The following is a 12220-nucleotide window of genomic DNA, read 5'->3' as shown; positions in this document are numbered from 1 at the left end:
TTGATGTGTGAGAGAGGGGGTGTTGATGTGTGAGAGAGGGGGTGTTGATGTGTGAGGGAGGGGTGTTGATGTGTGAGAGAGGGGGTGTTGATGTGTGAGGGAGGGGGTGTTGATGTGTGAGGGAGGGGGTGTTGATGTGTGAGAGAGGGGGTGTTGATGTGTGAGGGAGGGGTGTTGATGTGTGAGAGATGGGGTGTTGATGTGTGAGAGAGGGGTGTTGATGTGTGAGAGAGGGGGTGTTGATGTGTGAGGGAGGGGGTGTTGATGTGTGAGGGAGGGGGTTTGATGTGTGAGAGAGAGGGTGTTGATGTGTGAGGAGGGGGTGTTGATGTGTGAGAGAGGGGTGTTGATGTGTGAGGAGGGGTGTTGATGTGTGAGAGGGGTGTTGATGTGTGAGGGGGGGTGTTGATGTGTGAGGGAGGGGGTGTTGATGTGTGAGGGAGGGGGTGTTGATGTGTGAGAGAGGGGGTGTTGATGTGTGAGAGGGGGGTGTTGATGTGTGAGAGAGGGGGTGTTGATGTGTGAGAGAGGGTGTGTTGATGTGTGAGAGAGGGGTGTTGATGTGTGAGAGAGGGGGTGTTGATATGTGAGAGAGGGGGTGTGATGTGTGAGAGAGGGGTGTTGATGTGTGAGAGAAGGGGTGTTGATATGTGAGAGAGGGGGTGTTGATGTGTGAGAGAGGGGGTGTTGATGAGAGAGGGGGTGTTGATATGTGAGAGAGGGGGTGTTGATGTGTGAGAGAGGGGGTGTTGATATGTGAGAGAGGGGTGTTGATGTGTGAGGGAGGGGTGTTGATGTGAGGGAGGGGTGTTGATGTGTGAGGGAGGGGGTGTTGATGTGTGAGGGAGGGGGTGTTGATGTGAGAGGAGGGGTGTTGATGTGTGAGAGAGGGGGTGTGATGTGTGAGAGAGGGGGTGTTGATGTGTGAGAGATGGGGTGTTGATGTGTGAGGGAGGGGTGTTGATGTGTGAGAGAGGGGTGTTGATGTGTGAGGGAGGGGGTGTTGATGTGTGAGGGAGGGGGTATTGATGTGTGAGAGTGAGGGTGTTGATGTGTGAGGGAGGGGGTGTTGATGTGTGAGAGAGGGGGTGTTGATGTGTGAGGGAGGGGGTGTTGATGTGTGAGGGAGGGGGTGTTGATGTGTGAGGGAGGGGGTGTTGATGAGAGAGAGGGGTGTTGATGTGTGAGAGAGGGGTGTTGATGTGTGAGAGAGGGGTGTTGATGTGTGAGAGAGGGGGTGTTGATATGTGAGAGAGTGTTGATATGTGAGAGAGGGGGTGTTGATGTGTGAGAGAGGGGGTGTTGATGTGTGAGAGGGGGTGTTGATGTGTGAGAGAGGGGGTGTTGATGTGTGAGGAGGGGGTGTTGATGTGTGTGTAGGGAGGGGGTGTTGATGTGTGAGGAGGGGTGTTGATGTGTGAGAGAGGGGGTGTTGATGTGTGAGAGAGGGGGTGTTGATGTGTGAGAGAGGGGTGTTGATGTGTGAGAGAGGGGGTGTTGATGTGTGAGAGAGGGTGTTGATGTGTGAGAGAGGGGTGTTGATGTGTGAGAGAGGGGGTGTTGATGTGTGAGAGAGGGGGTGTTGATATGTGAGAGAGGGGTGTTGATGTGTGAGAGAGGGGTGTTGATGTGTGAGAGAGGGGTGTTGATGTGTGAGAGAGGGGGTGTTGATGTGTGAGAGAGGGTGAGGGGGAGGGGTGTTGATGTGTGAGGGAGGGGGTGTTGATGTGTGAGGGAGGGGGTGTTGATGTGTGAGGAGGGGGTGTTGATGTGTGAGGGAGGGGTGTTGATGTGTGAGAGGAGGGGGTGTTGATGTGTGAGGAGGGGGTGTTGATGTGTGAGAGAGGGGTGTTGATGTGTGAGAGATGGGGTGTTGATGTGTGAGGGAGGGGGTGTTGATGTGTGAGAGAGGGGTGTTGATATGTGAGAGGGGGGTGTTGATATGTGAGAGAGGGGTGTTGATGTGTGAGAGAGGGGTGTTGATGTGTGAGAGAGGGGGTGTTGATGTGTGAGAGAGGGGGTGTTGATGTGTTGATGTGTGAGAGGGGGTGTTGATGGGGTGTTGATATGTGAGAGAGGGGGTGTTGATGTGTGAGAGAGGGGATGTTGATATGTGAGAGAGGGGGTGTTGATGTGTGAGAGAGGGGTGTTGATATGTGAGAGAGGGGTGTTGATGTGTGAGAGAGGGGTGTTGATATGTGAGAGAGGGGGTGTTGATGTGTGAGAGAGGGGGTGTTGATGTGTGAGGGAGGGGGTGTTGATGTGTGAGGGAGGGGGTGTTGATGTGTGAGAGAGGGGGTGTTGATGTGTGAGAGAGGGGGTGTTGATGTGTGAGAGAGGGGGTGTTGATGTGTGAGAGAGGGGGTGTTGATGCATCTCTCTGCTGGTGTTTGTGGTTTTCAGGATCTGTATCTGTGACAAACCATGAGAAATTACAACATAGAACATTCACACTTTTTTTGAGTCCATGCTAATTAGCACCATTGCTACTTTCTGATTGGTTATTTTGACTCCCTGGTTGTCTCCAGGTCAGAAGCTATTGGACTCCTTGGCAGAGACGTGGGACTTCTTCTTCTGTGATGTTCTGTCCATGCTTCAGGCTATCTTCTACCCAGTACAGGTACAGTTAGTCATGTTGTGTGTCAGTACTGTCTATGTTTAGTTGCAGCAGCTCCAGCAGTAGAACATGTGAGGCTATCTTCTACCCAGTACAGGTACAGTTAGTCATGTTGTGTGTCAGTACTGTCTATGTTTAGTTGCAGCAGCTCCAGCAGTAGAACATGTGAGGCTATCTTCTACCCAGTACAGGTACAGTTAGTCATTGTGTGTGTCAGTACTGTCTATATTCAGTAGCAGCAGCTCCAGCAGTAGAACATGTGAGGCTATCTTCTACCCAGTACAGGTACAGTTAGTCATTGTGTGTGTCAGTACTGTCTATATTCAGTAGCAGCAGCTCCAGCAGTAGAACATGTGAGGTGCTGGTGATCCGCTCCGGTGAACTCCTGCCCAAGTCAAGCACTGGTTACTTCTCCCTGTAGTGTTTCCGTTGTACTCAGACAACTAAAAAGCAACATACACTAGCCACTTGAACAGTAAGTTATTTTGTGAACAGTCCAGTGCACATTCTTACACAACAGAGCTTTCCAAATCAAATTAGGAGAATTTGATAGATTTTCCAAAAGCATTTCAACATACAATAGAATGTTGAGTGGCCCTAAGCATGGTGTGTGTGTGTCTCTCTCTCTCTCTCTCTCTCTCTCTCTCTCTCTCTCTCTCTCTCTCTCTCTGTGTCTCTGTGTGTAGGTGTGTGTGTCTCTCTCTCTCTCTCTCTCTCTGTGTGTGTGTTTCTGTGTGTAGGTGTGTGTCTATCTCTCTCTCTCTTTCTCTCTCTGTGTCTCTGTGTGTAGGTGTGTCTCTCTCTCTCTCTCTCTCTCTCTCTCTGTGTGTTTCTGTGTTTCTGTGTGTCTCTCTCTCTCTCTCTCTCTCTCTCTCTCTCTCTCTCTGTGTGTCTCTCTCCATGCGTTTCTATGTGTGTGCATGTCTCTGTGTGTAATCTCTGTGTGTAATCTCTGTGTGTAGGTGTGTGTCTGTCTCTGTATGTGTCTCTCTCTCCATGTGTTTCTATGTGTGTGTAGTCTCTGTGTGTAATCTCTGTGTGTAGGTGTGTGTCTGTCTCGCTCTGTGTCTCTCTCTCCATGTGTTTCTATGTGTGTGCATGTCTCTGTGTGTAATCTCTGTGTGTAATCTCTGTGCGTAATCTCCACCAGGGTAAGGAGCCGTCGGTGCGGCAGCTGGCCCTGCTTCACTTCAGGAGCATTATCACTCTGAATATCAAGCTGGAGGACGCCTTGTCCCGCCCCCGCGCCCGTGTCCCCCCCTCTATCATACAGATGTTACTGGTACTGCAGGTAGGGAGGCACACACACACACACACACACACACACACACACACACACACACACACACACACACACACACACACGTACAGAGGCATACACACACACACACACACACAGTCAAACACGTACAGAGGCGTGCACTCAGACACACACATAAGGACTCAAATCAAATGTTATTTGTCACATGGTAAACAACAGGTGTAGACTAACAATGAAATGCTTACTGACGGGCCCTTCCCAACAATGTAGAGAGAAACATATAGAAAAGATAATAACACAAGGAATAACGATAATGAGTAACGATAACTTGACTGTATACACGAGGTACGAGTACTAAGTTGATGTGCAGGGGTACGAGGTAATAACTTGACTATATACACGAGGTACGAGTACTAAGTTGATGTGCAGGGGTACGAGGTAATAACTTGACTATATACACGAGGTACCAGTACTGAGTTGACGTGCAGGGGTACGAGGTAATGACTTGACTATATACACGAGGTACGAGTACTGAGTTAATGTGCAGGGGTACGAGGTAATAACTTGACTATATACACGAGGTACCAGTACTGAGTTGACGTGCAGGGGTACGAGGTGATGACTTGACTATATACACGAGGTACGAGTACTGAGTTAATGTGCAGGGGTACGAGGTAATAACTTGACTATATACACGAGGTACCAGTACTGAGTTGACGTGCAGGGGTACGAGGCAATGACTTGACTATATACACGAGGTACGAGTACTGAGTTAATGTGCAGGGGTACGAGGTAATAACTTGACTATATACACGAGGTACCAGTACTGAGTTGACGTGCAGGGGTACGAGGTAATGACTTGACTATATACACGAGGTACGAGTACTGAGTTGATGTGCAGGGGTACGAGGTAATAACTTGACTATATACACGGGGTACCAGTACTGAGTTAATGTGCAGGGGTACGAGGTAATGACTTGACTATATACACGGGGTACCAGTATTGAGTTGACGTGCAGGGGTACGAGGTAATGACTTGACTATATACACGAGGTACGAGTACTGAGTTGATGTGCAGGGGTACGAGGTAATAACTTGACTATATACACGGGGTACCAGTACTGAGTTAATGTGCAGGGGTACGAGGTAATGACTTGACTATATACACGGGGTACCAGTACTGAGTTGATGTGCAGGGGTACGAGGTAATGACTTGACTATATACACGAGGTACGAGTACTGAGTTGACGTGCAGGGGTACGAGGTAATAACTTGACTATATACACGAGGTATGAGTACTGAGTTGACGTGCAGGGGTACGAGGTAATGACTTGACTATATACACGAGGTACCAGTATTGAGTTGATGTGCTGGGGTACGAGGTAATAACTTGACTATATACACGGGGTACCAGTACTGAGTTGATGTGCAGGGGTACGAGGTAATAACTTGACTATATACACGGGGTACCAGTACTGAGTTGATGTGCTGGGGTACGATGTAATAACTTGACTATATACACGGGGTACCAGTATTGAGTTGATGTGCAGGGGTACGAGGTAATGACTTGACTGTATACACGAGGTACCAGTACTGAGTTGATGTGCAGGGGTACGAGGTAATGACTTGACTGTATACACGAGGTACCAGTACTGAGTTGATGTGCAGGGGTACGAGGTAATAACTTGACTATATACACGGGGTACCAGTACTGAGTTGATGTGCAGGGGTACGAGGTAATAACTTGACTGTATACACGGGGTACCAGTACTGAGTTGATGTGCAGGGGTACGAGGTAATAACTTGGCTGTATACACGGGGTACCAGTACTGAGTTGATGTGCAGGGGTACGAGGTAATTGAGGTAGATATAGGTAGGGATAAAGTGACTAGGCAACCGGATAGATCATAAACAGTAGCAGCAGCTCCTGTGATGAGTCCAAAGAGTTAAATTCTCTGCAGTACCATAAATAGCAGACGACACCATTTCCTTGATGAACACAACGTCCTGAGCAGAAGCCAGATTGTATTTTTTTTAAATGATCATTACAACAGACCACATTTCCACCCTTCACACTCTAATTGACCAACAAGTAAACCAAGGCACAATCTACTTTTATAGACTTCAAGAAAACATTTGATTCAATTTGGCACAAAGGTCTTTTAAAAAAATAAACTAATAGATAGTGGTATTGGAGGGAAAACATATGATGTTATTTAATCAGTGTACACTAAAAACAAATGTGCTGTTAAAATTGGCAACAAGCAAACAGACATCTTCTCTCAGGGACGTGGAGTGAAACAGGGCAGCCCAATATGTCCAACACTATTTAACATCTACATTAATGAATTGGCAAAAACATTAGAAGAATCGGCAGCACCTGGTATCACCCTACACAACACTGAAATCAAGTGTCTGCTGTACGCAGATGACCTGGTGCTGCTGTCTCCCACTAAGGAGGAGGTACAGCAGCACCTAGATCATCTGCACAGGTTCTGTCAGACCTGGACTCTGACCGTTAATCACAGGTTCTGTCAGACCTGGACTCTGACCGTTAATCACAGGTTCTGTCAGACCTGGGCTCTGACCGTTAACCACAGGTTCTGTCAGACCTGGACTCTGACCGTTAACCACAGGTTCTGTCAGACCTGGGCTCTGACCGTTAACCACAGGTTCTGTCAGACCTGGGCTCTGACCGTTAACCACAGGTTCTGTCAGACCTGGGCTCTGACCGTTAACCACAGGTTCTGTCAGACCTGGGCTCTGACTGTTAACCACAGGTTCTGTCAGACCTGGGCTCTGACTGTTAATCACAGGTTCTGTCAGACCTGGGCTCTGACCGTTAATCACAGGTTCTGTCAGACCTGGGCTCTGACCGTTAACCACAGGTTCTGACCGTTAATCACAGGTTCTGTCAGACCTGGGCTCTGACCGTTAACCACAGGTTCTGACCGTTAATCACAGGTTCTGTCAGACCTGGGCTCTGACCGTTAATCACAGGTTCTGTCAGACCTGGGCTCTGACCGTTAATCACAGGTTCTGTCAGACCTGGGCTCTGACCGTTAACCACAGGTTCTGTCAGACCTGGGCTCTGACCGTTAACCACAGGTTCTGTCAGACCTGGGCTCTGACCGTTAATCACAGGTTCTGTCAGACCTGGGCTCTGACCGTTAACCACAGGTTCTGTCAGACCTGGGCTCTGATCGTTAATCACAGGTTCTGTCAGACCTGGGCTCTGACCGTTAATCACAGGTTCTGTCAGACCTGGGCTCTGACCGTTAATCACAGGTTCTGTCAGACCTGGGCTCTGACCGTTAACCACAGGTTCTGTCAGACCTGGGCTCTGACCGTTAATCACAGGTTCTGTCAGACCTGGGCTCTGACCGTTAATCACAGGTTCTGTCAGACCTGGGCTCTAAAAAAAAAAACTGAATATAATGATATTTTAAAAAAGGTCTGGAAATCAGGATGAAAAATAGACATTATATTTGGACACAGTTCTATTAGAACCCACCAAAACCTACACATATCTAGGACTAAATATCAGCAACACAGGAAGCGTTCACCTGGCTGTGAAGGAGCTGAGAGACAAAGCAAGAAGAGCCTTCTATGCCATTAAAAGGAACATTAAAATCTGGCAACAACAAAAAGCTCATCAGTTGTTGAACCAGTTGCTCTATATGGCAGTGAACGGGGTCCAACATCTAATCATTCATTCACCAAATGGGACAAACATCCAATTGAAATACTGCATGCAGAGTTTTGCCAGACTGTGTTGCAAGTGCAAAGAAAAACTCCAAATAACGCATGTAGAGCAGAATTGGACCAAAGCCCCCTCCTCATTCAAATAGAGAAAAGAGACATCACATTTTCCAACCATCTAAAAACAAGTGACCCCAAAACATTCCATCACACAGTGTCAAGAGATGAAACAAGAGAAGAGTCCCCTCAGCCAGCTGGTTCTGAGGCTCAGTTCACCAACCCAAACCAACCCCATAGAGCCTCAGGACAGCACTCAGCCAGCTGGTTCTGAGGCTCAGTTCACCAACCCAAACCAACCCCATAGAGCCTCAGGACAGCACTCAGCCAGCTGGTTCTGAGGCTCAGTTCACCAACCCAAACCAACCCCATAGAGCCTCAGGACAGCACTCAGCCAGCTGGTTCTGAGGCTCAGTTCACCAACCCAAACCAACCCCTTAGAGCCTCAGGACAGCACTCAGCCAGCTGGTTCTGAGGCTCAGTTCACCAACCCAAACCAACCCCATAGAGCCTCAGGACAGCCCTCAGCCAGCTGGTTCTGAGGCTCAGTTCACCAACCCAAACCAACCCCATAGAGCCTCAGAACAGCACTCAGAAAATCTGGCCCAACCAAATCATCACAAAGCAAAAATAAAAATACATCACCTATTGGAAAGACACCACAAAAAAATCAAAGTAAACTTCAATGCTTCAGACAGAACATGGTGGCAGACTATCTGACCACTGTGACTGATAGAAAACTAAGGAAAACATTGACTAGGTACAGATTCAGTGAACACAGTCTAGCTATAGAGACCAGTCGTCACAGATAAACCTGGCTGCCCAGAGAGGACAGTCTGGCTATAGAGACCAGTCGTCACTGGCTGCCCAGAGAGGACAGTCTGGCTATAGAGACTGGTCGTCACAGACAAACCTGGCTGCCCAGAGAGGACAGTCTGGCTATAGAGACCGGTCGTCACAGACAAACCTGGCTGCCCAGAGAGGACAGTCTGGCTATAGAGACCGATCATCACAGACAAACCTGGCTGCCCAGAGAGGACAGTCTGGCTATAGAGACCAGTCGTCACAGATAAACCTGGCTGCCCAGAGAGGACAGTCTGGCTATAGAGACCGGTCTCACAGACAAACCTGGCTGCCCAGAGAGGACAGTCTGGCTATAGAGACCGGTCTCACAGACAAACCTGACTGCCCAGAGAGGACAGGCTGGCTATAGAGACCGGTCTCACAGACAAACCTGACTGCCCAGAGAGGACAGTCTGGCTATAGAGACCGGTCGTCACAGACAAACCTGGCTGCCCAGAGAGGACAGGCTGGCTATAGAGACCAGTCGTCACAGACAAACCTGGCTGCCCAGAGAGGACAGTCTGGCTATAGAGACCAGTCGTCACAGACAAACCTGGCTGCCCAGAGAGGACAGTCTGGCTATAGAGACCGGTCGTCACAGACAAACCTGGCTGCCCAGAGAGGACAGTCTGGCTATAGAGACCAGTCGTCACAGACAAACCTGGCTGCCCAGAGAGGACAGGCTGTGCTCACTCTGCTCCAGGGGAGAGGTAGAGACAGAACTGCATTTCCTATTACACTGGCAAATACTCAGATCTAAGATAATAGTTCTTTCCCAAAATTAACATTCAGTACAAAGAATTTGAAACTATAAAATATATTTAACTATAAAATATAAAAAGCCAATATGTGCAGTTTTGGCAGCCAGCTATGTGTCCTCCTGCCACAGCCTGAGGGACAGCCAGCAAAAAGAGCAATGTAATGTCAATAATATTTCCCATTCAGTTGTTTTGGCTTTCGTATACCATGTCATGTGTCTTCTCAGTCAGGTTGAGACTGGTCTACTGCCATGTCATGTGTCTTCTCAGTCAGGTTGAGACTGGTCTACTGCCATGTCATGTGTCTTCTCAGTCAGGTTGAGACTGGTCTACTACCAGGTCATGTGTCTTCTCAGTCAGGTTGAGACTGGTCTACTGCCATGTCATGTCTCTTCTCAGTCAGGTTGAGACTGGTCTACTGCCAGGTCATGTGTCTTCTCAGTCAGGTTGAGACTGGTCTACTGCCATGTCATGTGTCTTCTCAGTCAGGTTGAGACTGGTCTACTGCCAGGTCATGTGTCTTCTCAGTCAGGTTGAGACTGGTCTACTGCCAGGTCATGTGTCTTCTCAGTCAGGTTGAGACTGGTCTACTGCCAGGTCAAGTGTCTTCTCAGTCAGGTTGAGACTGGTCTACTGCCAGGTCAAGTGTCTTCTCAGTCAGGTTGAGACTGGTCTACTGCTATTGCTTTAATGTGTTGTTGTTCTCATTAATATTGTTGCTGTTAATGGGAATCCCATTTCCACTACTATTATTATTGCTGTTGGTCCCACCATTTATGTTATATGTACACTGTGACAATGTCATTTAACTTCCCATGTCAATAAAGTCTATTGAATTGAATTGAATTGAATTGAATTGAATAGTGCAAAAAGGGTCAATGCCGATATTCCAGGTAGCTATTTGGTTTACTATTTATCAGTCTTATGGCTTGGAGGTAGAAGCTGCTCAGGGTCCTGTTGGTTCCAGACTTGGTTCATTGGCACCACTTGCCGTGCGGTAGCAGAGCAAATAGTTTGACTTGGGTGGCTGGAGTCTGACCATTGTTAGGATCTTCCTCTGACACGTCCTGGATGGCAGGGAGCTCAGCCTCAGTGATGTACTGGGCCGTATGCATTACCCTCTGTAGAGCACTACCCTCTGTAGAGCCTTACCCTCTGTAGAGCACTACCCTCTGTAGAGCATTACCCTCTATAGAGCATCACCATCTGTAGAGCATCACCCTCTATAGAGCACTACCCTCTGTAGAGTATTACCCTCTGTGGAGCATTACCCTCTGTAGAGCATTGCCCTCTGTGGAGCACTACCCTCTGTGGAGCACTACCCTCTGTGGAGCATTACCCTCTGTGGAGCATTGCCCTCTGTAGAGCATTGCCCTCTGTGGAGCATTACCCTCTGTAGAGCCTTGTGATCGGATGCCAAGCTGTTGCCATACCAAGCAGTGATGCAGCCAGTCAAGATGCTCTCTGTGGTGCAGCTGTAGACGTTTTTAAGGATTGGTTGTTTTGACTTCCTGGTTGTCCCCAGGTCAGAAGCTACTGGTTGTTTTGACTTCCTGGTTGCCCCCAGGTCAGAAGCTATTGGTTGTTTTGACTTCCTGGTTGTCCCCTGGTCAGAAGCTATTGGTTGTTTTGACTTCCTGGTTGCCTCCTGGTCAGAAGCTATTGGTTGTTTTGACTTCCTGGTTGCCTCCTGGTCAGAAGCTATTGGTTGTTTTGACTTCCTGGTTGCCTCCTGGTCAGAAGCTACTGGTTGTTTTGACTTCCTGGTTGCCTCCTGGTCAGAAGCTATTGGTTGTTTTGACTTCCTGGTTGCCTCCTGGTCAGAAGCTATTGGTTGTTTTGACTTCCTGGTTGCCACCGGGTCAGAAGCTACTGGTTGTTTTGACTTCCTGGTTGCCACCGGATCAGAAGCTACTGGTTGTTTTGACTTCCTGGTTGCCTCCTGGTCAGAAGCTATTGGTTGTTTTGACTTCCTGGTTGCCTCCTGGTCAGAAGCTATTGGTTGTTTTGACTTCCTGGTTGCCACCGGGTCAGAAGCTACTGGTTGTTTTGACTTCCTGGTTGCCACCGGGTCAGAAGCTACTGGTTGTTTTGACTTCCTGGTTGTCCCCAGGTCAGAAGCTACTGGTTGTTTTGACTTCCTGGTTGCCCCCAGGTCAGAAGCTACTGGATTCCCTGGCAGAGACGTGGGACTTTTTTGCTCCATGCTTCAGACTATCTTCTATAATTCCACATCAACATCACTATAAAATAGTAACTGCATACGAAGTAAGACATCTGTCATATTGGGCTGAGTTATGTGCAGTTATCTGGATAATCTCATTTCTAAGTGGTTAGCATGATGCCAGACCAGATCATCTCTCAGTGGTAAGCAGGAACAGAGAACAGGACCAAGAGAACAGAGAACAGGACAAAGTGAGAGGAGAGAACAGAGAACAGGACCAAGAGAACAGAGAACATGACAAAGTGAGAGGAGAGAACAGAGAACAGGACCAAGAGAACAGAGAACATGACAAAGTGAGAGGAGAGAACAGAGAACAGGACCAAGAGAACAGAGAACATGACAAAGTGAGAGGAGAGAACAGAGAACAGGACAAAGCGAGAGGAGAGAACAGAGAACAGGACCAAGAGAACAGAGAACATGACAAAGTGAGAGGAGAGAACAGAGAACAGGACCAAGAGAGAGGAGAGAACAGGACCAAGAGAACATAGAACAGGACCAAGAGAGAGGAGAGAACAGGACCAAGAGAACATAGAACAGGACCAAGAGAACAGAACAGGACCAAGAGAGAGGAGAGTACAGAGAACAGGACCAAGAGAACAGAGAACATGACAAAGAGAGAGGAGAGAACAGGACCAAGAGAACAGAGAACAGGACCAAGAGAACTGAGAACATGACAAAGAGAGAGGAGAGAACAGAGAACAGGACCAAGAGAGAGGACAGAACAGAGAACAGGACCAAGAGAGAGGAGAGAACAGAGA

The 12220-nt window shown here is 48.3% G+C and overlaps 1 protein-coding gene and 1 long non-coding RNA gene across 5 annotated transcripts in view; one reads left to right on the top strand and one right to left on the bottom strand.

Moving 5' to 3' along the window:
* Positions 1 to 12220, bottom strand: part of LOC135572848 (uncharacterized) — a 124731-nt gene that overhangs the window by 81937 nt on the left and 30574 nt on the right. The gene's annotated exons all lie outside the window — the stretch shown is intronic.
* LOC135572847 (proline-rich protein 5-like) overlaps positions 1 to 12220 on the top strand; it is an 84900-nt gene that overhangs the window by 48726 nt on the left and 23954 nt on the right. Inside the window, 2 exon segments of the mRNA XM_065021326.1 lie at positions 2529 to 2620; positions 3768 to 3908. Of these exon segments, the coding sequence (XP_064877398.1) occupies positions 2529 to 2620; positions 3768 to 3908 (233 nt within the window).

Source organism: Oncorhynchus nerka, linkage group LG8 (genome assembly GCF_034236695.1).
Source record: "Oncorhynchus nerka isolate Pitt River linkage group LG8, Oner_Uvic_2.0, whole genome shotgun sequence".
NCBI classification, from domain to species: domain Eukaryota; kingdom Metazoa; phylum Chordata; class Actinopteri; order Salmoniformes; family Salmonidae; genus Oncorhynchus; species Oncorhynchus nerka.
This window is presented reverse-complemented; position numbering and strand designations above follow the sequence as displayed.